Source organism: Lepisma saccharinum, chromosome 9 (assembly GCF_977018435.1).
Source record: "Lepisma saccharinum chromosome 9, izLepSacc3.1, whole genome shotgun sequence".
Classification (NCBI taxonomy): Eukaryota; Metazoa; Arthropoda; class Insecta; order Zygentoma; family Lepismatidae; genus Lepisma; species Lepisma saccharinum.
In genome coordinates this window covers 43,643,558-43,671,322 of record NC_139237.1, presented here as the reverse complement: position 1 = coordinate 43,671,322, position 27,765 = coordinate 43,643,558, and the positions used below count along the sequence as shown (strand labels likewise).

Genomic DNA, 27,765 nt, shown 5'->3' with positions numbered 1-27,765 from the left:
AAGATGTCGAATTTTTAACTGTACTATGCTTGGCATGGAATAAGCGAACTAAGTTTTAAAGCACTAAATGGATAATTCAAAAACTATTTCTGAAAATCATAATGAACTAAACATGACCAGTCAATTAACTTTAACATAAATCGAAATGAGTTAAATTATTATACCTAGTTATTCCATGTCCAGCCATCAGTCAAACGGCACAGTCAAATTCATGTGTCGACGTGGATCCGATCACCCTCACCGGTGTTCAAGGAAGGAGAAGGAAGCTCCTTACTGTACGAATGCCTCAGCTGCAACTCCTGTTCTCTCGGGAGAAAACCTCGCCCGTAGCCGAAGCTTTCCCCCTTGAGTTACACGGTTCTCCCGCTAGGGGAAACAGCGTTACCGGATTTACTCTGCTCGACGTCTAGAGCCGAGCGTCAAGAACACAATGATGCAAAACTCCTTGTTAATATAACGAGGAGAATGTGGTGGAGCTTTTAAAATTATACGAGTTATAAGCAAACACCACAACCCTCTGGTCCTACAGTCTCTTCTTCGTCATCCGTGTTGTCTAGGAAATCACATGTCGCTTTCTTCCGGACATGTTTGATCCAAGACCTGAATAAACAGAAGAAAGTGGATTTGAAGATCAAAAGATGCAAGAACTTACCAAAATAAAAACAAGCACAATCAGCCAACGTGCAATGAACCACGAACAATGCCACGAAAGTAGTGTAATTGATACTACTACTGGCGCGATAAATGAAGAGGTGTTTTGACTGAATAGAAATACTTAAAACTAAGGCAAAATGTCTATAAAATTTTATTGTTACTGTGTAAAACCTACGATTTTTGTAAAAAAAAGCTTCCGAGAAAAGATGACCCCCTCAAATTGATGTGACTAAACCTGAATTTGCTAAAATTGCTGTTTATAAATTTGTTAAAAATATGCATTTTTTCGATACTGTTTTAACTAAACTTAAAACTAATCCAGGATGCTCTTAAGAATTTTTTGATTATACAATAATACACTATAATTTTAAATATTTATTCAAAATATTTTTATATTATTATATTAATATATTAACTTATAACATTCTAAATATTTTAATTCAAGACCAAATACAACTTGTTTATCTAATACTAAGACAATGTAATATGAGATGTCTTCTAGAATTGCTCTGTGACTCTCTCATTTCTTACATCATAAACATATGATTTTTCACCTATAAGAATAACACTACATATGGTGTCATCAGGAAGTGTATCATGGAATTCACAGATAATTTTAATGTTTGTCCTGTCATTAACCACAACTTGTTTTCTTTTTGAGGTGTTGATGACAAACATGGGTCTCTGTGTTTTGAATTCATCTGGTGAGTAATACATGTCAGTATTCCCAATTGTGACCCTTTTGTAAGCTGAAAATGCTTCATATAACTTAAGAAAATTATCCTTGCATGTTTAAATTATAACTTTCTCTAGGAAACACAACATTTCTGCCATTTTTAAGATATATGTTCTTGATGTTGCAGTTATCAAACTTACTTGAATTTTTTTCTTGATTATTGTGTCTTCCAGTCTGAAACAGTACCACCACAAAATCTGGCATGTCATATTGTATACTGGAGAATGAGTTTGTAGCATCAAATTCATAATAGCTACCAGTTGCAGGCTTCTGCACACATTGATATGTATAAAATTGTAAAGGCACCTGTGGATTTTTTAGGATATCTGCTTTGTATTTAAGAGCATAACTAGCTTCATATTCAACTACTGGAATTCTTAGCTCCATAGTCTGAATAAGGCATTTGCCTTTATCAGGTAGGGTATTAGGCAGAGCTGCACCAGTAGAGTTTAATGAACTATACCTCATCAAAGCATTATTATCATTGGCAGCTCTTCTAAATGTAATTCTTAAACCACCCTTCCACATAATTTCTTTGTAATCTGAGAAGAATCCTGGCAACAGGCGCATAGGAAACAATACTGTGTGACTCTTAGATATTATCTTATCACCAGCATCAAATCCACCTATTTTGTAGTTTGAGGCCTCAGTTTTGGATAATTTTAGTGTGACCAAAGCTGTAGAGGTAATACCAGGGTAGTCTACTCTGTTTATAACAACACCATGTTTTCTGATCTCAATTTCAGAGAACAGATGTGGCACAAAATTTTCTACCAATCTTATATTTGTGTTAGCTGGATAATCTGTACCATCGAGTTTTACAACATCAAATTTAATATATAGGTCTGCTCTGTGAGGGTGTATAAATCCATCTCCTACATCAAGATCAACCTCAATCTCTGTGTTGGCTTGATTTAAATTTGCAAAGGTCCTCCGGTTTGGGGGGAATGATTGTAGCTCTCATAACTCTCAATATTTTCCATTTTATTTATTTATTTATTTTTGTATGTATTTTTATTTAAATATTAATTTCTATGATAGCAGTTGTTGTGGCTCCAGCAAAATCAACTAATTCTTCTTTTTCATTAGTGACTATCAACTCAATGTAGTCGATTCTATTATGGCACACAGGAAAATATAATGTTGGTGATGGAGTATAGATGACCGGTTCCATAAATTCAGAGTTAGGTTTGAATGTTGCAATAATGCCAGTTTGTTTGTGAGTGCCTATGCCATTTGATTTGGTGATCATACCCTCGGCCACATTACAGTGAATATTTAGAGTTTCTATGGCTAAGAATTTAGGTATATTAATAGCAGTGTGTTTAATGGCTGGTTCAAGTTTTGTGTTGTTCTCGAATCCTAATAGCTCTCCTATAGTACCCAGATCTACTGTTTCTGTAGCAGACACAATCTCTACTCTGTGAGTGACAGAATTTTGAGTTAACACTACACCTCTGGGTAACTGAGCATTTAAAGTAGACAAATTATACTGGCCTGGAGTGATGACAATTTTTTGGTCACCAACTGCAATTGTGTTGTTGTGGTGTGTAATATTAGGGATCGAATACATGCCATAGGATGCTCTAAGAGCTATTGCTTTGGGATAAACTATATCATCATGTAATCTGAGCTTCAATATTGAATTTTGGCTGGTGAGATGGAATACTCCCATGATGTTTTAGATACCACAAAGCTTTTTGAAAATTTTCAATTGATGGTTTATTTATTTGAGACAGATATCTAAGAACAGATAAACATAGATGTCCACAATTAATATCTTTGAAATTTTGAATACGGGTATTATTATAATAAAGATTAGTTGATTTTAGATATTTTACTAAATTCTCAGGTGGAACACCTCCAAATGAATCAAACACAAATGCCTGATTGTTTAAATATTTAAGATAACAAATCCAGCGAGTGCCCTGATTTTTGTACTTATCCAAATTAACTATGCCACACTCTTTTTTGAGTGGTTGTTCTGGTAAAGAATCAGACATATATACTCCTCTAAAATATTTGATGCCCAGTGGTTTGATTAAAGCTTCAATATCTTGGTTGGTAAGCGGCTCTTGTTTTTTTTAACTTATTCATAACTTTCTTAACACCTTTGCCTTGTTTTTCCATGGCCAGATTATGGCGCTTTTGTTCATCTAATTCTGCCTTATTTTTCTTGGCATCTATTACTGTTTTTGCTATAGCAGCTGATCCCACAGCCAAGCTGCCAACTGCGCCGAGAGCTGCTAAAATAGCTGGGATACTAAATATGAATCCACCTATATGTGATTTTTTTCTAGATTGCTGTAATTTTTGTTAATTGTGGGGTACTAAGTAACAATTTCATACCATGTCCCTTGGCAAGACAAGAACTTTTCTTCTTGCGCTGCTTTTTGGTTAGAAGACTATCAATAGTTTTAAGAGATTTAAGACCTGCATAAGGTATCTGATACGTAACACCCTTGGCCTTCATTTTTGGTTTATTATATACATATTCTGGGATTAACTATCACAATTAAATTGTAGCTAATTTAGTTAATTTATTACAACCCCCACCCCAATTTTTGTTTGGTGTTCATAGCTATGGTAGTCCCCAATGCTGCTATTCTCTCACCCAAAGAAGCATTTTTGCTTACAAATCTACCAAAAGCAGCTTCTTCTAATTTTTTGTCTGCCACATGTCACTTGTCAAGATCGGTATGTGTGTTGTATGCTATGTCATGGTCTCTGCAAGCAGCATCTAGGGGATTAACACCAGGGTCTCCTCTGTTTAGTCGATGGTCTAGTTTTGTACCTGGATCACAATACTGATATTCAGGTATGTGTAGCTCAAATGGCAACTTGTTTATGATGTCATTAACTAGCCCCCGACCCTCAGAGATATTCCAAAATTTAGGTGGTAGAGTATTAATAATTTTTATAAGATATCCAATGCCCTTAGTGTCATTCACTATAAAATTAGACAATTTGGTGCTTATCATGTCCATAATTCCAATTTTTTCATTGTAAAAATTGTGGTTACCGGCATTTTCTTCACCAGCTATTACTAGCAATCTATCTACAAGTTTCCTGACATTGTCAACCCAGACAAATTCTTTAGGCAATGTGTTGTACTGTTTGATCCCACTACCTGTTTTGATCTGTGACCATATGGGCTTGATTAGGTTGTTGTATTTTGCTCCACTGCTAGACTTGACTCTTTTTTGTGTGGGATCATTGTTCTGGTATGGAGCATCTGATTTTATTAATATTTCTTTGTAGTGCTCATAGTCTTGATCTGTATAGCTGCCAGGTCTCTTAGGAGTCATCAGTTCCCATAATCCAGGTGTACCAAGATACTTAACAATACTACCTCTTTCTCCAAGATGAGATTCTGAATATACTATACTGCTGGACAATGAAAACCGGACACTTTAATATTTGACATCTGAATTGCAATAACAGCTCGCAGGTATATTGCAGAATGTTCGGCAGATCATGTAGTACCATATGCACCATTCATAGGCTCGGACTTAGTTTATGCATTCGTACTTAATTCAGTTTCTGCAACATTTAGTTAGCCCTTGTACCAGAGCTTTTATCGACCCATTGCGTTATCACAAAAAATGCAAGTGTCCGGTTTTTTTTGTCCAGCAGTATATTAGATCATCTCCCATAAATGTTACCCTAAAATTGCCAATTCTATGTATGATGCTACCATCAAGTTCTGTGTCGGCATATAAACCAAAAACCTCATCTTTGTTGTCTTTAGGTGTGCTTAAATATTTTTGAGCAAGAAGACCCAATTCAATAGGATCCTGACTAGCTTCAATTCTTCGAGGAGCAACAGGACTAGGTGTATGAATACTAGAAAGTGGGGTGATTGGATAATCTAATATGTTCCTAGCAGCTACAGGTACAAGCTCTGTAATCAAATTTTGATTTTGCTCTGTAATAGTTTTAATATTTTAACCTAATTCACTAATAGCATCAATAATCGGCTGTTCTGTGCACTTGTGTTCTTCATAGATACCTCTGTTCTCTACTTTCCATCCTTTAAATCTTTTTACAAGATAGTCTCTTAATTTAAGATCATCAATAATTGGTCTTTTCATGGTTATTTATATATGTTTCAATGTCTAGAAAATTGTTAATTTTATTTCTATATTTACCACTATTAGGTTTTCTTGTCATATCAATTGTAACAAACCCATAACTATCCTGGTTCCAGCACCTACTGCAAAACTTAGAAAAATTATTGTAGCTCAAGTCACCACCTACATATTCATCATGTATGTGTTTGAGGTTAGTATGGTCTTGATGAAACACACACATAAAATTGCTATTATCTCTTATCAACTGTTTTGGTATTTTAGAAAACGTTTGTGCCAGGTAGAAGCAATCAATGTTTTTGTGTCGGCCCTGTGTAAAAAAAATTCTAACCTTGTTTTGGTTTTCCAGTATAATATCATCAAATACAACAACAGAGTTATCGAGACATTCATGAAGTGGTTTAACATCTGATTCAAAAGTGGCTATATCCAATCCATCATATAACTTCATCAGTTGCTGATATTTTAATTGTTCCAAGCTCTTAGAGAAGACATACAAGTGCCTGTTTTTCCAGTCTAACCAATTAGGTGCCAATAAAAAATTATCAATTATTAGTGTAGTTTTACCACAAGCCGATGGTCCAACAATAAGACATCTAATATTATCAGGCAGCAGTTTGCCATTTCTCTTATTCTGCTGTTCAGGATCTGGTAGTCTTTTTATAACATCCCAGGTGTTCATAGTATCACTTTGTCTGCCTTGATCCAGCTGTGTTCTGGGAGTCCTAGCCATTTGACCAGTATTTTGTTGCCTTTTTTGCTAATAACTTTTTCTATAAGATATGTGTCTGGCTGCTTAGTTTTGTTGAGTTCTTCTTCATAAAACCTGCCTTTGAGAATTTCTCCTCGGTGATCTTTTATTATATATGTATTACGAGTCCCAGGTTTAACTTGAACCACTGTAAATAATTCAGTACTCCAATTTCTGGTAAAACCTCTTTTGAATAAGTGCTTATATTTGCTAATTCTTACTTGATCACCAACTTTGTATTTAGGTTTTTTTGTTGTTGGTTGGTATCTAGGATAGTAAACAGTACTGATCAATTTTTGCTCATCAGATGAAGTTACCTCAGAGGGTTTCATGTTGATTGTAGTGTGAACTGAATTATTATATCTATCTAAAAGTTCTGGTAGGATAGTAAGCCATTTATAATTACCTTGAAGGGTAAATTGTTTATACATATGATCTTTTAGAGTTCTGTTGAATCTTTCTACAATAGAGGCCTTGAGATCACTGTAACTCGAGTAATGTTTTATTGAATGGTTTTTAATAAATTGTTGGAACACCAAATTATAGAATTCTTTGCCATTATCTGTTTGTAGATAGCGTGGTGATCTTTCACTCTGATTAATAATTGTCCTAAAAGCTTCTGTAACACATTTTCCAGTCTTAGATTTGAGCGGCAATGCCCAGGCAAATTTTGAAAATGTATCTATGACAGTAAGTATATACAGATGGGGGACAAAATAATACGAACACCTGTGAAAAAGTATGCCACATTTCACACCGGCAGTACAGCAGCACCACCTGGCACTGAAGTCTGCCACCTAGTGGCTGTGAAGGGGAAGGTATTAGTTTGCCAACAGCAGTCATTGGTGGTGCATTCGTCTATCATACGCTCTCAAGAGACACTGCAATGTCAGACCTGACAGAGTTCCAAAGAGGCATGATTGTTGGAGCACGTTCAGCTGGAGCCACGGTGACTGAAACCTCAAAGCTTGTTGGGTGTGCAAGGAGCACAGTATCAGCCGTTATGACAGCGTACACAACACAAGGTAAGATGGCGTCTTCAAAGCACAACAGTGGACGAAAGACAAAGCTTGCTGCTCGGGATAGGAGGGTGTTGAAGCGCATAGTGGCCCGAAAGCACAAGCAATCGTTATCCGAGATAACATCTGAAATGAACAGGCATCTCCAGGACCCCATTTCAACCAAAACTGTAAAAAGGGAACTCCATGCTGCAAACATTCATGGCCGAGTGGCAATTCGTAAGTCATTGGTGACATCACGTAATGCTGTCAAGCGACGCCAATGGTGCAGAGCTCACAGAAGTTGGTCCCCACAGCAGTGGCAACAAGTCATCTGGTCTGATGAATCAACATTCACGTTATTTCAGACCACGGGGTGCGTTTATGTGTGGAGAATGCCTCGAGATGCATTTCATCCTGACTCCCTCTTGCCGACTGTGAAGCATGGAGGTGGGTCCATTATGGTATGGGGCGCGATATCTTGGCATGGTGTGGGAACACTTGTTTTTCTGCATGGGAAGATCAATGCCAGTCACTATCGCAGCATTCTGGGGGATCATCGCCATCCTTTTGTCCAGACTTTATTTCCTGGGGACCGACCGCTTTTTCAAGACGACAACGCTCCTATCCACACTGCTGTCTGTCCAAACATGGTTTGAAGAACATGACGATGAAGTAGGACATCTTGAATGGCACCCACAGTCTCCTGACCTCAACATTATAGAACATTTGTGGGGATATTTGGAGTCCAAACTTGTACTCGAAGTCAGCCTCCAGCCACACTTTCGGAAAAGGAGACTGCTCTGGAGGAAGAATGGCTCCATATTCCCTTAAACATTGTGCATGACCTCTATGCGTCCATCCCACGTCGCATACAAAGTGTACTTCAGTCACAGGGTGGTCCAACCCCCTATTAATAAAGGTTTTCTCTACATTCACAGGTGTTCGTATTATTTTGTCCCCCATCTGTACTTGTATCCTTTGTTTACCTTGTCTAAGTTTTTCAACTGTCCCCCACGAGGTGCCATTTCCACCAAGTCACACTGCCATAAATCATCTATGCCTTTTGTGACTACTGGTAGTCGCTTATAGTTATGTCTGGCTGGTTTGTGTAATTCATCAACAATAATTTGTCTAGACATAGTATGTAAACAAGAATATTGCAAGTATAGAGTGTTCAGCAGCTGATACTACAGGGTTTTCTAAATATAATTTGTCTCCTATTTGTATATTAAATTCGAGAGATCCATCATCTTCAGCATAAGATAGTTCTAATGTATTGGGATCTGTAAAATCCTCTAACTCTACACTGGTGATTTTTGGTTTGTTGTCAGCATTAGTAATTAATAAGGTAGGGTAGTGGTGTGCCTGTGGTTGTAACCAATATTTAATCTTGATTGGTCTAAGTGTGCCCCCAACAAAAAACTGGTAATAAAATTGTGCAGGGGACAGCTTATACAGTTTACCACCTGGTGTAAATGGTGAATCATATTCTTTGTTGGGGATACTGTACAATTCAAGAATTATTGTATGCTTAGGATTCTCGATTAGGCCAGTTATTTCTTTTTCTGCTGTAAGCAATCTACTTGTTACAGATTCAAGATGCTCATTGATAGTCCTAACAACATCATCGTGGCCTGGCTTGATTTTTATGTCCACAGCAAGTTTTTTGTATTGTTGGACAATCTCTTGAAGCTGGGTAGCAAAAACAGACAGAGCATTTGCTTGGTTGGATTCCATGGTCCCTAGCTGTTGCTTGATATTAGCTACAATTTGCTGTAGATTTTCAACAACTGCTAATTTTGAATTTTGAGCAGTAAGATCATGGACTTGTCTTCTAATATCCTCAAACAGGGTATAAAGTTCATTAATATGTTGATTAGTTGGTAGAGTGGCCACTGTTTGATCTCTGTCTGGATATTCTTGATATCTTCTGATTTCAGTATGCGATTTACTGCTCTTTTAATATTTTTAAGTTCCTGTGATGTAGGCAGATTTGCTACAGTATTCTACAAAGATTCAAGTGCTAATTTCACATCATTTAATTCACTAGCGTCAGCCACACTACGCATAGCATCTTGGAGCAGGGTTATGTCTGCCTGAGTAGGTGTCGATTGTTGTAAAATTTCAAGTTTTGTTTGGATACCATCGATCAAGTGGTGAAAATGAGATAGCTCAGATTCGGTGTTGAGGTTTTCAAGTTTTGTGATCTGTTGCTGAACACTGACAAGGGTATCCACAATACCAGGCAAGTGGGATTCTAGAGTTTCTTGTACATTTGTCAGATCACTTTGTACTGCTGCTATGGTACCCTCAAGGTGGGTTATGGTACTCTGAATTTTTCCAAAATCTTCATATGTTTCAAGTTGCAGTTTGATGTTGGCAACACTACGAGTTATAGCACTCAGAGCATCAGAAGATGGTAAGTTGTTCATAAAATTTTCAAGTGTCTCAATTTTTTCTTTCTAAAAGCATACGCCATATAGTAACCGCTTTGAAACTGGGTCAAGTTCATAAGTATGGACACTGTTAAGCACTACCACCATTTCATTTGCCAAGCTATGTTGTCAGCACTTTACAACCTAGAAGTGTTCATGACTGTACAATACAAAAAAAAAAAAACAAATCTTAAGAAATAATATGCTTTATTTATATAATAAAGGGTCGAAAACTGATTTGTATTCATTATCACAATAATTACCTATCAACATATCAAATGACGTTTGCTGTGTCTATCACAATTCCCTTTTTGTGCAAATCTCTTAAAGCAAACACTGCAGACATATGGCCGTTCTCCAGTGTGAGTTCTCAAATGCCTTGTGAGATCCACTTTCTGCAGGAAGCACTTTGAACACTGCGGACAGTTATGTTTCTTCCATGTCAGGTCCCGGACATCTTGAAGACTTTTGTTCAAATAAATGTCATGTTCTTGCAGAAATAACTTTACAGCAGATGGTAACATATTCACAGTTGCAGTTTCTTTGGTGACTTGTGGCAATTTTAACCTTTTCAGACAATCATTATTGAGTCCCATGTTATTTGATGACATTTCATTTTGTAAATTTTCCCTTACGGTAGTGGAATTAACCTGGCTGGGGACTTCATTAACATCCTTTTGCCTATTTTTCACTACAGCCCTATAAAATTAGAATGTTACACACAGAACTATTAGAACATTTCAAATTTGCAAGAGTGAAGGTCACAATCTTATCTAGCATTGCACATACGAATCAAGGCTGAGCCGATACTGATACATTAGCGGTATTGGTATTGGTTCATACCACTGCTATTGATATTGGAAAGTGTCAGTTGAGATTGTATCATTGATGCAGGTCGATTTTTTCCAAAGTTTGGTGTCTAATGGAGTCCACAAAAACACCACACAATTTTTTTGAGAAGTCTATATCTCCTGGAATTTTTACGCAATGCGGAATTTTTCATTATTTTAGCAATAAGATTCCAGGGAGGAATTTGAATATGAGACCTGTGATTTATCATTATGTCATGTTGAATTATATGTAACTTGTAGATTGCTATGGAAAACGTGCAACCTAAAGATTATACATAATCTGAACTACGCACTTTGACTTATTAAAATTATCAACTATCAGTATAGGTGAAAATCTCTAAGAGAGAATTCACATACAAGTGGCAGCGACAGGGAACACATGTCATTTGAGGATTTTACCTTGTGCAGCCTCTCATGCTGCTATGGTGTGAAACATTGCCATTGATCGGCTCACTTCCAAGTGACACATGTGACCTGTCGCTTTGGTATGAATTTTCCATAAGAGATTGAGTATACTAGCTATAGTGGCTCAGCCCTGATAAAGAATAAGTATACAGAAACATACTTGCATTTATTCATACTTCAAAACAATAAAATCATGTGTGTTGCATCTAAACCAACACTATATTTCTTGAATTTGAAATGTTTCAATGAACAAGTGTCATTTTTGTCAAGCTTTGGAAATGATATTTTCTGGAAGTAACATTATGCTTTTATTGTTTTGAAGTTGCATTGCAAGAAGCAATGCACATTATTAAGAATAATTACAAAGCATAACATACCTGAAATATAAAACATAAATTTGAAAAAAAATACACAATTATATTATTCATAAACATAAACACAGGACATCTTACAACAGAATAGCATACTTTCCGTTAGTATCTTCAAGCTCAATAGTTGTAAGAAGTAACAGAGTATAGGTATTTTGTTTACGTTTAAAAAAAAGGAAAAGTGCTCTCCTGTGCTTTGCACCATGCCATGGAGGCATATAGGGGGTGTTTACGTTTATCAAGAAAAAAATGTATGTTTCCTAGTACAAGAGAACCCATTGCCTTGCATCAAGTTGAATAATTATAATTATTATAAAGAACTACAAAACTCTAAATTTTTAACATTTTAAAATGACATGAGTGTTTTTTTATTACTCTTATTTAACAACTAATTTGTCTGGGTTATATTTACTTTTCTCCTACAGACAGGTAGGAACATATTCTAAGCCACATGCGGTACCAGAAGACATTTTAGTTACAGTTTGAAGAATTGTCTCTATGTTCAATTTCCTATTATAACACACTGCAAATAGGCACCACAATCGAAACAAACCTCCCTCTTTGCATTCCAACTGATTTCATTAAATTGATTTTGTCTGCTGGAACCAACCTTTATGTTTCGTTGACACATATCTTAGTTTTGTTGTCACCACAGTACAATGGCATGATTTACCAGCCTTTATGATGGAGTGATTAGTTTAGCATGTTATAAAGCTACATGCTTTAAGTTCGAATCCTAGGCAAGGTATGATGGTGCCATTATGTCTGTCCCATCATCTATTCCATTTAACCATTATACATACTTATCTTCATGATTAATAATGTGAGAGGTGGAAAAGTGATGTAAAATAACCATTTCGCCTCAGACACCACTCTCCCTTATAATTTCCCCACTCACTTCATATTTTTATTCTTCTCTTCTTTCTTCCTTGCTCCATTATTACTTTTGCCTTCATATGTACAGCAGGGAGATGGGGAACTTGTATGTAATTTTGATCCTCTTGAATTCCCAATTTGTTCCTGTTTTCTGCTAAGGGAACTTTCAAACTAAAGCTACAGGTGATAGGTGAAAAGCAACACATGGCACTTGTGAACAAACATTCATAAACAAATGCTTGATTGATTGATTGATTTGCTTTATTTTACTTCGCTTTTTGTGCCCTTTTGGTTAATTTGCGTAGAGGGGATGTGTGATGATATGATGAATGGACACACACAAACATCCATGCCCAGGCCAGGATTCGAACCTGGGACCCCTGCCATCATAGCACCATAAACAAATGCAACCATTTGCATGCCGTGCACGTCACTAGGATTGGGCCACTTTCTCAATAGTGTGTATTGTGTCACCTCAATCAGTTGGTCAAGCATGCAAAGTAAATGTTTTTTTTTTATTGACTGTAGGGGCCTATGTCGCTTATCACTATCACATTGGTGGGAAACTTCAATGTGACACTTGTCATTTCCGTTCGAAAACTATCTACTCATGAGCTTATAAACACAAAGCAAAATTTCCTGACTTTTCCAGACATCATTCGGACAATCAGTGTCCATGAAAATAGTTAAAACAAAATTGTCATCTTGTAAATCACCATTGATAACTTTTATTAATTAACTAATAAAGGATTTATGATTTGTCGCTTCAATAACAATTGGGCTTCTTTCTTTTCTAAGTGTTGTTTACACCTTATACACATATTCATATATGAAAGAATATTAACTTGAAATGTAAAGGTAATGGAGAGAACAGTAATAGACTGTTGGGTAGGGGGAAGGAAGCTAGTAAATACTATCAGGGGTGAGTTCCCATGTTATACTTTAAATGTATTGACAAATGATTAACGAAATTCTTTTTATCTAAAAATTCATAACAATTATAGTGAAATTTTGTAATACACAGTGCGGCAATTTGAAATCAAGACTTGATTTTTTTCTCGGTAGGTGGCACCACTGTGCATGCGTTCTGTGGTGTGAACAAGTAACGGGTATCTCACAAACAATCCATGCAGAGCTCATTGACCTTGAGCGACATTGTTGAAAGTGGGCATGTGTTGTGATTTAAACATGGAACAAGGAGCAAACATCAAGTTTTGTGAGCTCTTGGGTAAAACTGCTGCGGAAACGTTTCACATATTGTAGCAAGCCTATAGGGACAATCAAGAAGGCTATGACATGTATTTTAAAAAGTGTTATACAAAACGAATTTCAGCAATCCTTCCTTGCATTGGTAGGCATTGCGCTATGAGATGTAGATGCAGGAGGGTACTACTTTGAATGATCCAAGGTAAGTAACTTTCCATGAGGACTTGTTTATTTTTTACAGCACCAGTCTCTTTTTAAATTGCCGCACTGTGTATATTACTCCAGCTAAGAGACCTACCAAACACCCCGAAAAATTGTAAAAGAGAGGGGTAAATACTAATCACTAGTTATTGTAGTAGATTTCTACATGAAAATTTACAAAATACAAAATATTTTTGAAAACATGACCCTTTTCCTCGAGTGCTTGTTATGCAGTTTCCACGGGAACTACTGGAAATACTGAGCATATAAAATTGAAGCATATATTTTGCCAACAACAAGTTAACATTCTTTTGCATGTACTATTTTTTTCCCCAAAAACCTACTGTCAATCCATTCAGTGAGTTCCACAGATATATCCATCCTCGATTCTCTGTCTAGTATCTTATGTATATGACAAGCTACAGACTTGCTTGTTTCACTATTGGTTTAGTTCACATTTCAACCATAAAATGCCACTCTTTAGAATCTCCAGACTATTTAACTTGGCACAATCACCATGAGATTTAGACAATGGTTCTACAGACTGGCTTCTCTCATTTTAAGTCGGGAGCTTTTCCGTTATAGCTCAAAGCAGGAAAGAAGTTTTCCTATCTTCTTCAAGTATAGAAAATGCACTTTTGGAGAGCGATGAGGAGTTATAATTTTTAACATTACCCATTACGGAAGAGATCTGGCACATGCAAAATACCCACTTAAAAAGGGTAAATGCACTACTACAAAAACAAATTTTTCATGACTTTTCCACAAAAAGAAAATTCCTGACCTTTTCCAGGATGTCCAATGTCTTAATTTGTTTCTAGTTTTCCCAGATCACATCTTAATGATTTGTTTGGACCTGCCAATGTGGTCTATCCCTTCAGTTTCCTCTTTCATGTCTCACGATATGTCTCCATCCACTTGGGCACTTGATTTTGTCATGCTCCACTCTTGCGTGTTTCAAGAAAAAAATTTTTTGGCCACCATACGGAATAAACAACTTCTTGGATAAATTTACATACATCACCCATATTTCTGCTCCAAAAACATACTTTGCAATGGGCATTTCACTCATTCTTGAGTATCAGTTGCATGAAGTGACCTTCGGGTAGGACCTGATTAAATCTTTGAGGCATTGTGCCACCACCCCATCCTGTATGCACACAAATACACAGATTGCAATGGTGTTTCAGGCACGAAACCTGAATTTTATTTATCTGTAACCATTCTCAAAGTGGGAGGAATGTCCCCATCCTCCTGTTAAGAAAACTTCCTTGAAGCATCTTCCCGCCTATTGTACTGTTTCTTGATCAATGCAAGCATCCCTCCAGCTAAGAACTTCCATTTAAAGTACTGATTTGCATCTAACATGATAAATATTTAAAAAAGACTAGTTCTTGTTGTCGCACTTGCAGAGGCAGAAAAAGAGATGGCAAATAAAAGAAAATAAGCAGCTTATACTTCATGGCTGAAAATCTTGTCAGACTGCACTTATGTAGCTTTGGATACATTTCTAAAAGTGGCACATAAAATATGCATGCAAACCCTGTAGCTACGCAAAGGGGGCATGTGGGTAAAAAACCATCCTTTTACACAAAAGCTATCCCTAGAACAAAGGTTACTTCTGTAGAGGCTACAAACCATGTACAATTCATTAAATGAGCCTCCAGGCTTCATTTATCCAAGCAGGCTTTCAGAATGGCATGTATCAAGTAGTTGAAGAATAATTAATATTTGTCATACCCTAACTGTTATTGTTTTCATTTTTGTTATACATATATGTGTGTGTGCGTGCTTCTCATTTATTAATTTCATGTTTATTTTCTGTGTTGATACCCTGATATAAAATGGATTTTCTCTGTATTCAGGATTTTTCAAATACATAAATAACATTCAAGGAATCTAAATGAAATTTTCTGTATATATACATTATGGAATAGGATTACATGTGTCAGCTCAGAATTCAATGTAAGCATCCACCAGCTTTCTCCAACGAATGACGATGGAATCCATGGTTTTTTTGTGGCAGGCCATTCGCAAGGTACTTGTCATCCCAGCCAACATCCCGGAAAATTGTGGTCCAACCAGGCCCGTACGATAAGTGTGAATAGTGGTGGGATGCTGTCTTGCACGATAACAACCTCACCAATGTTTCACCAGCGAGATACGATGGGCCAAACATACCCTTGCAACACTGTCAGGTAGTGTCAGAAAATATGGACCTACAACTCTATTGGCTGTCATTCCACAACACACTTTCATAGCTTACATATGCACATATGTAATCCTATTCCATAATGTGATTTGTGTACATAGTTTCATTAAGATTGCTTAAATATTACAAAAACTACAGCAAATTTTCAATCCATTTTTCTCAACCACCCTGTATATTCAAGATTTTTCAAATAAAAAATGATAAAATTGAATCAATATTTATGTTATAAATATTGTTGGAATCAGGACTTCACTATCAGTGTTGGCAAGACACTAATATGGACATTTCCCACTTTCATGAGGCTTAATATCTGTAGTATGTAGTGCAGTACAGTATAGTAAATTTAAAATAATACTAAAGTATAAAAATCACCAATATCAATATGTATGTCTTATACATACCTTTGAACTGCAGTAATTTGAAGATTTTGTGTTGAGATTTCTTCTTGAGATGATTGGTTTTGTAAAATTTCACAACTATTTACAATCCTTTTGTCTGCAATAGTTGAAGTCTTATGATTATGAACCTCTCCTGGGTGTGAGTAAACATGCTCCCCTTTACTAGTAATGAACGGCAGCACTGTACACCCTTTTCTATTACTGTAACTGAAGTCTGCAGGGGCATCTACATTGTCTATTTGCTTTTCTGCAGCACAAGTTAAATTCCTACGAGTATCTTCTGTTGGTTCAAGTTTTACTTTAACCTTTTTTGTTGGACTTTGTGGGCAGCTATTGCTGTTAGTTCTTTTAACACACGAATAATCTTCTGGTTCTCTTTTAACTTTAATGGCAACTTCTTTTGGTAAAGCATTAATGGTGGTTGTCTTCCTGTTATGTTCTATAGATGGTTCTATCCTCTGAAAAAAATAACACAATTAATAAATACAGTAAAATCTCATTAATTCGGACCCCGACAAGCCGGACTCCGCTTAATCTGAACAGCCAAAAAAAAAAAAAAGAGCAGAATGCAACGTTTTAAATGTGCCTAGAAGTCAACAAGAGAACTTCCCAAAGAAAAGGCAGTCAACCACTGATGAAATTCTGTTTCCCGCAGACTTTGTACTATACTGTATAGTGTATTTAGACCTATGCCCTTTAAATACACCATAATAAACGTGTTTTGTTGCTATACACGGAGTTTTAATGCACTTTTTACTGTTCTTTTAGGTTATTTCAGTTAATCCGGTCAACTTATCCCCCATTAGTCTGGATTAACAAGGTTTTACTGTATATACATATATCTGGTAATTAGCATTATAATAAAAATGCAGTAAACCCTCGTTAACACAAACTCGATTAAGACGAACACTCGGTTAACATGAACAAAATGTTGGTCCCGACAAGGATGTATTATATCTTATAGAAAGTTTTATCGGTTAACGTAATTTCGGTTACCATGAATTATGAACTGTTTTTTAGTCCGTTGTGTCATTCTCATTTAACACAAACTTTCAAAGTTTTTCATATTGTTTTTCTGTTGTTCCTCTGCTAGGTATGTAAGAAATCGCTCAACAATCTCTATCATCTTGTCAACAACCAACTTATACAGTATTGTAACCAACAGATTCAGATCACAATGTGTTCAAATGTGTTTTTCTATTCTTTAAAACGTAGAAGACTGAAACCCCAAGTAGGAGTGAGCTTGATACAATAAAAGCTATCTGGGAATCTGTGTCATCACAACACATACTGAACTGTTTTTCACCAGAAAATGATCTGTGAGTACTTTTTTTAAAAGTTAATTACTGTAGTACTGTCTTCTATTTGGTTTGGTTTGAGCTGGTGTTTTAAGTCCACTTTATGCACAGATAGGCTAATCGGGACTGGATCTACAGTTTAAAGTGGAATCCGAACCACTATGTGCCTCCACCGGGTATCGAACCCGGGACCCCTTGATTACAAGGCAACGACGCTACCACTGCACCATCGGGGAGGCCTTACAGTCTTCTATGATGACATACATAATACGTATTGTAAATGGTTAATGTGTAGAAAGAACTGTATTGCAACAATAAAATTTGAGTCCCAGGTTAGCACAAACTGTTGATTTTTCGGTCCCTTGGGATTCACGTTAATGAGGGTTTACTGTACATGTAGGTAACTTTCAGAGTTGCATGTACTGGAAACAAACATATGTATGCAAAACTTCAACAATTAGTGTTCTAATTGATTCATTGATGGTGAAGTTCTCTGTGCTCAATGAACCTTGCCAAGGGGGGAGGGGGGGGGGGCAGGTAGAATTCCATATTAATGATATCAGTACCATGCTCTGGCCACCTTTACCCCAGGTACCAATATACTACATTCTGGGTAATGCCAGAACCGCTTTTATGCAAGGACAAAGTCAGAAAATTCGAACCTTAGATTGGCCATGCTGGGAATTGAACCTGGGTCTCTTGCGTGGCAGTCAGGCCCTCTACCGACTAGACCACCACAGCAAGTTTCACTGATGATTAAAATAAAAGTTAAACTTACTGAATTACAGACTTGTTCAGGCCAGTTCGCTACATGCCGGAAATAAGTTGTTCTCCCTTCTTGGCATTAAGATGTTGCCACATTTGAAGTGAAACAGATGAAAAAAAGCAAACCACTGCACTACGTATTTCGTTCTCAGTATCACCCCATCCGATTACAAGAGATGAACATTGTTTTTTTTGTTTTGTTTAAGTGGTGAAGGGATGTGAGATGCACCTACAAGCACATGCAATGATTACGTGCATTTTCAGAATTTCAATATGAAAATCATCTCATTTCACAGATTAAATGGGATGAAATGCAGACCTGCACCTAGATTTGACGAGGAGGGGAACAGACAGAAAATCCGAAATGCTGTTGGGGTATTAGATGTAACCACCAACACTATTATAGTCTTCGCACAATTGCAATATTAAGGTAAAAGTGACGTGAAAAAATCAACTCATCTATAGACCCCTGACTGAAAACAATCAACGATACAGTGGGTTGCTGACAAATGGTGCCGCATGGCTTGCAACTTGGTACTTACTGTTTTTCAATTCACAGAAGTATTCAAATACTGTATTCCACAAATAAAGAATGTGTCCCTTTCCTTTGATTTTATCACATCAGAATTACTGAATAATGACATTTCTATGTTTTGAACATAATATATGCTTTTGGTAAATGCACACATTTATTAATTCAATGATACTTATTAGCGATGTATCATATTATGAAAAGAACATGCTGGTAGCCCGAGAACACTTGTTCAAATAGTAATTGCAGTTGATACACCAGGTACATTCCAAGTTATTTTCCCTTAACAATTTTCAAACATATTAATTTTCCTTTTAATCAAAGGTTTTCAAACATACTAGTTTCTATTTAATCAAAGGTGTGGCCCCTCTAAAAAAATCATGGCTATGCAGTTAAATCAGCATGAAATTTCTTTCTCTTCCAACCTAGCATCAAATCCCTCTTCCGATCATGTGTTTGTGTTACCTGTAGATGAAACTTTACTATCCTAGCATGGAGCACTAATGATCCTTAAAAAAATTGACTATAACAATAATACTGCCGCAAATGTGAGAAAAGTCTTACTTTAAAATCAGGACACATTACAATACCACAAAAATAAAGATTAGGCTCCCCAATGGCATAGTAGTGGGGCTGTCAACTTTTAATCAAGGGATCTTGGGTTGCCAGTTGCCAATACCCAGTGGAAGTACATACTTAAAAGAAACACCAAATGGAAATAAAAGATTTATTGACATTTCAGGTATATCTATCTCCATTGTCTCAATATTTGGATATTTGTTGGGAGCCACGGTAGCTCAGTTGGTAGACACTCTAGAACCATCATAAAATTCAAGTATAATTCCCAGTTTTCGAGCCAAACTTTCCAAAAATTTAAGGATACAAGCACATGTTTTCTTCATTTCAATGTATTAGGACACAAATATATTAACAATATAAAGGGCTTGTGTGATTCCAATGTACCCAAAAATTCTAATTCAGTTAAATTAAATGGTAAATATATTTAAAACATTTAATTAAAGGTGCAGAATTTACATTTGCCATTTCATATACAGACTCAAAATACATCTACAAACACACGTCACAAATTTTATGGGATATACTAAACTACGAAAAACTGTTTATTGTAAAATAATATCAGACTCAAATTTAAGTAATGAACTTTAAATATATCTTATCTTGCAATAATCTTCCGTCTGTCAGATAGATTGTTCTGTAAAGGACACTAACAAAGTAAACGGATTGAGAGAATTCTGTTCTATTTTCCACACAACTTTCTTTCCCTTCCTTGATAAATATAAAAGCTGTCAAAAACTTGACTCAGAGCATTTATAAATATGTATAAATTCAATGACATTTCGATTAATAAAAGTTGCAATTTTTCACATCTACGGAGAAAAATCCACAGAGAATTCATGCAGAATTCCTTGGTAGAGCATGTGGTTACCACATGGAAGATTCGAGTTCCAAGCCTGGGGCAGGTGAACTGGATCAAGAAAATTTCCAGTTATTTTCTTGTGTCTGTGTGGCTCTGAGGACCACCCAGCCTCGTATAAATGGGCAACCCTGGGGGGTGGGGTAAAGGCAGCCGGGCATGATGCTGATCACATCCCAACTATGGCCAAAATCAAGAACATGTGGAGCTCTATACCTTCACAGCCCCATATGCCTTTGTGGCATGTGTGCACACGCACAGAGGTACAGTCAACGGTAAAGATAATGGTAGGCAAATTGCCCACCACTATTTTCGTTACTTTTTATTCTACATCCTGTGTTGTTTTAAAGAATGAAATTATGTTGGTTCGAAGCAGGCATTGTTCTCTGCTTATTGACATCATTATTTCAATTCATTGTAATCACATTGTGTAATACAGACCGAATGTAAATGGTGGTGGACAATTCGCCTACTGTTTCTTTCACCATTGGGTGTACCTTTACCTTTAGATATTTGTTGACAACAGGTTATTACGAAGTTTTAAGTGTTTAGAAGCAGTGTGGTCTCTCCAAATGTAGAAATGTAGGAAACTGTACAAAGAAAGGGGGGGATGCTTCATGCACTGATGGGTTCACATTAGGGCTTAAAGTGAGCTGAAAATGCAGGGAGACTATCATTGTGTAGCTGCTCTTGCGCAAATCTTCTGCTTAAAAGAAATTACCACGAATTTGATTTCAGTACTCAAACCTGAAACTCGAGCCTAAAAATGCCGGCCTCCGTGGCAGAGTGGTTAGCACACCATGCTACGACGTCAGGGGTTCCAGGTTCAAATCCTGGCCTGGGCATGGATGATTGTGAGTGTCCATTCTTCAATCTCATCATATCATCACTCATCCTCATCTTTGCAAATTAGCCAAAAGTGGCACAAAAGGCAAAGTCAAATAAAGCAAATCAATCAATTGTGCATGAGAATGTCAGCAAAAGATCATATACTCTTCTCTACAGGAGGAAAAAACAAGAAGTCATAAGTTTATGACGATTGTGTAAGATTCTTGTTCTACTCTGCATTTGGGGGGGGGGGGAGAGCATTTTTGGGGGAAAAACAACATTAATCCAAATTAATTTCTCAATTAAATTCACCAGCAATATTACATCAACATATGAGCCATTTCTATCATCAGCGAGAATTGTCCTATTTTTTGTTTCAATTGTAACACTGTGTATAAATAAGTTTGGGATGGTTATGGAGGCATATTGTTGGTGCTTCTGATTTGCAAAAAAATTAAAATTTTGCAATTGTTCTAGAATAACACTGAATTATACACTTAACACAAACACAAAATATGTCATGAAAATGCAACACAAACGTGAGGATACCTAGACTTTTTTTCGGGTGGGGCAAAACAAAACTTTATCCCCAGAGGGGCAAACAACATTTTCCTGTGGAGGACAAAGAAAAGTGGTTCGAAATTATGGCAATACTTTATTTGAAATTATCTGAAAAGGGGATAAAATTTATTTTAACTTCCAATAGAAAAAAGCACAATGAACCAAATCAATATTTTTTACCTCTCGTTATTCCAGGAGGAACAAATGCCCCCTCCCTTGCCCCTGCTGGAAACACCCATGAAATAGACCCCAACGTTCTGTCCAATGCAAGTTTCCCACAATTCACTGCAATCTGGAGCCAGAGGTTTGTGATTCTACTTCCGTTTAGTATCATACTTACCAGCATCCCAAGGACAACGATAAACATACTTGATCATGTATGGAAGTTTGCTTCTGAGGGAATATTCATCTACACAAATTTGTATCCACTGCAACTGCGGACGTGCCGAAGCACCCAAAAATTATAACTCAATCAATCATTTGTAATAGTTATTACTGTATAATAATCATAGTCATATCAATTTTTATTGTCATTCTTTCAACTATTCAAGTTTTATCATTAGCCTGACACTGCTACAAAAAATTATGGCGAAGCTCATGGTATGTGTTTGTGTGTAGTAAAAACTTGACATAACTGTTTCATAAAAGAAAAATACCTTAGGATCTGTTACTGCTGGCGATATGTCAGTTCTTTCTCTAGAAGACGAGATGTATGCATGAAGAAGATTTTCAGTCTCATGACAAGCATCCCTGAAGTCCTGGAAATTTTCGAGCTTGTCTACACATGTGTGACACACAGTCTTTGGAAGATTATCATTTTCTGACACCTGCAAGTGAGAGTACAATTGTATTATTTAATCACCCAGCATTCCATAAATCAATAGCAGGCACTAAAGAAAGGAAAAAAAGAGTTAGAATTCTGAAAGTATAGTTTAGCAGCATAGTACTTACGATGTGAAACCTGGTGAAAATATTCGGTAACAGTTTGTTATATCGGAGACACATTAAAATTGGATATTTTGTGTTTCTCATGGTTCATACTTACGAATTGTGTATTGCGGAACATAGTTCAAGCTGCCATTATGCTTTTTACACAAAAACAAACACAATTTTTCACATAGAGAGTAGTTTTTGTTATTCCTTTTTTCGCTTCCCTAACACACAATATGGCAGGCACACGTTGACTACTGTTGTTGGTATGCAGTGTTTCCAACCTTATTCACCAAAAAATACCTACTATTGTGTTCGTCATGTGTGCAAATTGCACATTATGCACGGGTAGCTGACAGATAGCCCCACGAACCATTTCCGATAAGGTTAGGTTAGGCAAGCATAGTTAAAAAGAAAAGGGTGGGTTGGAAACACTGACAGGGGGTTACGTCATCAAACGTATGAAGCATCCGGTTCATGTAGGAAAGCAATGGCAATTGTGCGTTGGTGATGATTTCCCAGTCAATTAGATTCCACGATGAAAGAAAATACCTCGACGAACGTTAGAAACCTTAGAGAAACTCATTTCCGTAAGTAGTTTCTTGTGTAAAAATGAAGAAATGTATCTCCGATATAACAAACTGTTAACAAATATTCATTATATATCATTATATTCAAATATTCACACCATAAATGGAAGAAGTGCTTCATTTCTTCCCACATTGTAAAGTCTGGTGTATTCAAGCACACTGCCTATAAGGATCGTTTTCTAATGTACATTCAACTTACTTACTTCTATTTCGTTAGGATAACACAGGAATATGACATATCATTTCACTAACAAAAATGTCTATTTGAATTACAAAACCATGTTCGCTATAAAAAAATTCCTTCATAAGCAACAAAGATTAGCACTGTGATGTTCTAGCTAATGTTAATACACTAAAAACATTGGTAACAGTATGGTATAAGGAAAACACATTTCTTCAAATTTACAGGAGAAACTACTTGCGGAACTGAGTTTCTGTAGATTTTTGAAAGCTCGTGGAAGTGTTTTCTCTCTTCGTTCAACTTATTTGGCCGGTAAATCATGTATTTTTCGACATTAATGTCTCTCTGATCCACAAAAGCTCTTGCCTCCATTACATTCGACTATGTAAACCAAATGTTCCATGCGTTCAATGACATAACCCCCGGTCAGTGTTTACAAACTCGCCATTGTTTTGCCAGAACATGACAATTTTAACTATGTTTGCCTAACCTCACAGAACCTAACCTAACCTTGCATGCATGGTTCGTGGGGCTATTTATGAATGGTTTGTGGGGCTATCCGTGCATGGTTCGTGGGGCTATTAGAATGGTTTGTGGGGCTATCCGTGAATGGTGTATGGGGCTAAACATGCATGGTTCGTGGGATTTTCGAACCCCGAAAAAATACAAAATGAGTAACAAGAAAGTAGGTATTTTTCAGTTAAGAAGGTTGCAGCACTGCAAACCCACTGATCATCGACAACGCTAGTCAAGATTTCTCCGCCATATTGTGTGTGAGAGGAACGAACAATAATTACTTGATATGTGGAAAATTAAAGCTATTTTCATGAAAAAAGCGAAATCCCACCTTAAACAATATTTCGCAATGCATAATAGGTAAGTACGGATGTAAAAAATGACGAAATGAACGAGTGAAATGTGTTTTCCCTATACCATACTGTTACCAAAACATTATCTCTGCTTAAGTTGACAGAGACATTAGTAGGATATTTTAACTGGGCATGAGTTTATAATACCGGACCACTCTCCAATTTCTATAAAATTTCGCCTAGTTACTAATTTCGGTGTCCTGATGACGTATCTGGGTAAATGTCTGTTATATCGGAGACACTTTCCTTCAAATTTACAGGAGAAACTACTTACGGAAATGAGTTTCTGTTGCATTTATCAAACTTCGTGGAGGTATTTTGTCACTATGGAATGCTGCACAACAGAAAATAAGCACTTTTGATGTATAAAAGTAACCTTTTGTGCGAAGCGACAACATTATGCCGTTGTTTCCATTATGAACCAGCAGATGGCACGAGTGTTGAAAGTCACGCGGTCTCGCAAGAGGAAGAAGTGTTTCCAAACGTGCCTTTTTTTTACCAGAATTTTTTTATTTTTATTTTTTTAACTATGCTTACCTAACCTAACCTTGCCGGAAATGGTTCGTGCGGCTAACGTGAATGGTTTTTGGGGCTATCGGGAATGGTTTTTGGAGCTATCCATCAATGGTTTGTGATGACATAATGAACACGAAAGTAGGTATTTTTCGGTTAAGAAGATTGCTACACTGCATGCCCACTCCAAATCGACAAAACACAAGCACAACGCGTGATGATCCACAGCTGTGCGCGAAATATTATATGCTCCGCAACGGAAGAAAGGTCCCAAAAGAAATACTCGTATTGTGAAAAATCGAAGTTATTTACATGTGAAAAGCATAATGGCACCTTCAACTATGTTCCGCAATACACAATTGGTAAGTACGAACCATTTAAAACTGAAAATATCCGATAGAAATGTGTCTCCGATATAACAGACATTTACCCATATCTGTAGTTCATATTTGCAGTCACTTGTTAAAATTGTACATTTACGTGTAGAACTTGTAAAATAACCTTGCGATTTACCACTGTGATTGTCCATACACAATAATTCGGAACCATATTTCTTGCGCAATTCTTTAATGGTCTTCCTTTACGCACAACAATCTTGCTACCTTGTGTATTGATGTCAGACGAGGAATGCCTACGAGGTTAGGTTAGGTTTCATTAGCATAAATAAAAAAATTTGGCTAAGAGAACTATACCTCATCTTTCTTTCGCAATTCGTTAATGGTCTTCTTTTACGTACAACAATCTTGCTACCTTGTGTATTGACGTCAGACGAGGAATGCCTACGAGGTTAGGTTCGATTAGCATAAATACAAAGGAAAATTAATATTTTGACTAAGAGAACTATACCGTGTCCTGCATAACATGAAAGAGCTCTCTCCCGTGACGTCAGAACACAATGTTGCTAAAGTGTTGTGCGATACGTTACGTTGTTTTTTTCTCGATTTCCATACTCGACCGCCAATTATTACATGCAGATTCGCGATTAGGAGTTCCAAATTAGTGAGTAGGCGAAATTTCATAGAAATTTGAGAGTGGTGCGGTATTGTAAACTCGTTCCTTTGCATTTCCTTTCATATGAACAATATTTTTATTCAATCAAAACCAGTCATTAATTTTACTCACAATCAGTGAAACACAATTCAGGATCTTCTGGCAGAGTCCCCGTCTGATTCCTTCAGAGCAAAATAGATTTAGTTTCATTTCTGTACTCTTCAAACACAAACGACAAAGATTCTGATAGTTGCTATTTACTATATAATTTATGTCAGCAAACTCCTTCATTTTAATTATTAAATACTTTCACCGTGGTTTACCTACTTCACAGCCTACTTTTACAACATAAAATGTAAACACGGAGCAGTGTTGCCATGCAGTCGTCGTCTTCGTTTGGCGCACTGGGCACACACCGCCTATTAGCGATTTCCTGCCAGAGGTCTTAGTTGGTAACAGTTCATTTTTCTCAAAGAACACCTACACTTTAGTAACACTCTTCTTTTTCTGATACCATGTCTCTAAAGTCTAAACACGTGCGTGTTTTGCTATGTGAAAGTTTGTTTACATTTCCAGTCTGTGTTTGTTTACGTTACGATTTTGTGCTTCCGTGCAAAGCTATACAAGATCCACATGACGTCAGTCCGCGGTTCGTAAAGTAAGAGTCGAAGGGGACTTCGGAAATGGGATATCCACACGTTGTAATTGTTTATAAAGAGTATTGCGATGTTGTTGCCGAAGTGGGCATTGAAGAAATAAATGGGTGAGTGATTGTGAAGTTTCTCCACACTGACAGGAAGTTACCGGCACTGTATATGAACCAGGGTTGGCAAAATTTGTTTTTTTTAAAAAAAGAACAAAACAAACTGTTTTTTTTTTGTTTAAAACATGTTTTTTTGTTTTAAACATAGTTTTAAACATGAGTAAAAAAACATGTTTTAAACATGTTTTAAACAAAACAAATTCAACCTTTTCCCAGTAAATTATAGTTAAAGTCGTTAAAGAGAAGAAATACTCATTTTTATGAGTACAGTGGCGACAAGGACAGTTTATCTGCCTTTGGAGATAACGTTTACCATACTGCGGGGAAGGGTTGTGCGGGACAGATTTTTTTGGGGTCGGGACGGGAAATTCTTTAAATCCCGACATTCGGGACGGGAAAAATTCTCAATTTCCCGAAAAAGGCGGAAAATTTTCGGGACGGGATGTGTTCGAAATTTCCCAAAGCTCTTGAAATCTCGAATTCTACCCGTAATTTCCATCTTAAGTGCTCGTTTTTGCACTTCTGGTCCAAAACCTAACAATTTCCGACAAGTTCCAGACATTTACAATGCAGAGAACGTCTAGAATTGACGACGTTTTAAAATGACCATTCGGAATTTCCAGACTGCTTGAGATCCCAAAAAGTCGGGAAGTCATTTCCGGAAGTCGGGATCGGGACGGAAATTTTCTTTCCCGATCCCGGTCCCGACTTTTCGGGATCCCGCACAGCTCTTCTGCAGGGACAAAAGTTGTGGGTAATAGCCCCACTTTTTCCGCCACTACTGAAGTAGGTTAGGATTTATATTCATCTAAATTTCAAGAAACTAAATATTATAGAATTACTATCCTCGTCCTGAAAAAAATCACGGCAGCGGCGTATACTCTGGGTCAGGTAATCGCAGATGACCCGGCTGTATTTCTTTCTTTCTTTTTTTTTTAAAAAAAATATACATTTCTTTGCAATATTCTTCCAAACCAATTTCTATGCATACATTTCTTTGCTTCCAGCGCGCCGCGAATGCTTCCAACTGTTTGCCGCTGAATGTCCGGGAACCTTTCTCCAGCCGGTGGAATGACGTTAGGGAATCTCCCCTGACGTCATTCCACCCGCTTCCTTTACAACCCTTGGCGAGGAGGGAAGAGAAAGAAAAGAGGGGGAGGAAACTCTGCTTCTCAGGCGCGGCGATTCCGTGGCCAGGGTAAGCTCCTTCTGGTGAGAGTCCACCGGTCTCAACCCCTAGAGTTTGCCTTTCCCTCCGCTGGCGATCATTGACCTCCTACAACCCTCCTCCACAATTCTCTCCCGAAGGCTATGTCGTCGCTAAA

The 27,765-nt window shown here is 37.0% G+C and overlaps 1 protein-coding gene across 3 annotated transcripts; it reads right to left on the bottom strand.

Annotated features, from left to right (window-relative positions):
* Positions 1 to 429: 429 nt before the first annotated feature.
* Positions 430 to 26,026, bottom strand: LOC145992647 (uncharacterized). 3 transcript variants are annotated; one of them, XM_083129019.1, is made up of 5 exons: positions 25,810 to 26,026; positions 22,261 to 22,431; positions 16,189 to 16,643; positions 9,932 to 10,367; positions 476 to 600 (listed from the first exon to the last, which is right to left on the bottom strand). In XM_083129019.1, the coding sequence occupies exons 1-4, from the start codon at positions 25,966 to 25,968 to the stop codon at positions 9,935 to 9,937; spliced, it is 1,218 nt and encodes a 405-aa protein (XP_082985145.1). In that variant the 5' UTR covers positions 25,969 to 26,026; the 3' UTR covers positions 476 to 600; positions 9,932 to 9,934. The 3 variants fall into 3 exon arrangements, with proteins under 3 accessions (XP_082985147.1, XP_082985145.1, XP_082985144.1); XM_083129021.1 differs by lacking the exon at positions 9,932 to 10,367 and having other exon boundaries at positions 430 to 600; XM_083129018.1 differs by lacking the exon at positions 476 to 600 and having other exon boundaries at positions 9,857 to 10,367.
* Between the last annotated feature and the right edge of the window lie 1,739 nt (positions 26,027 to 27,765).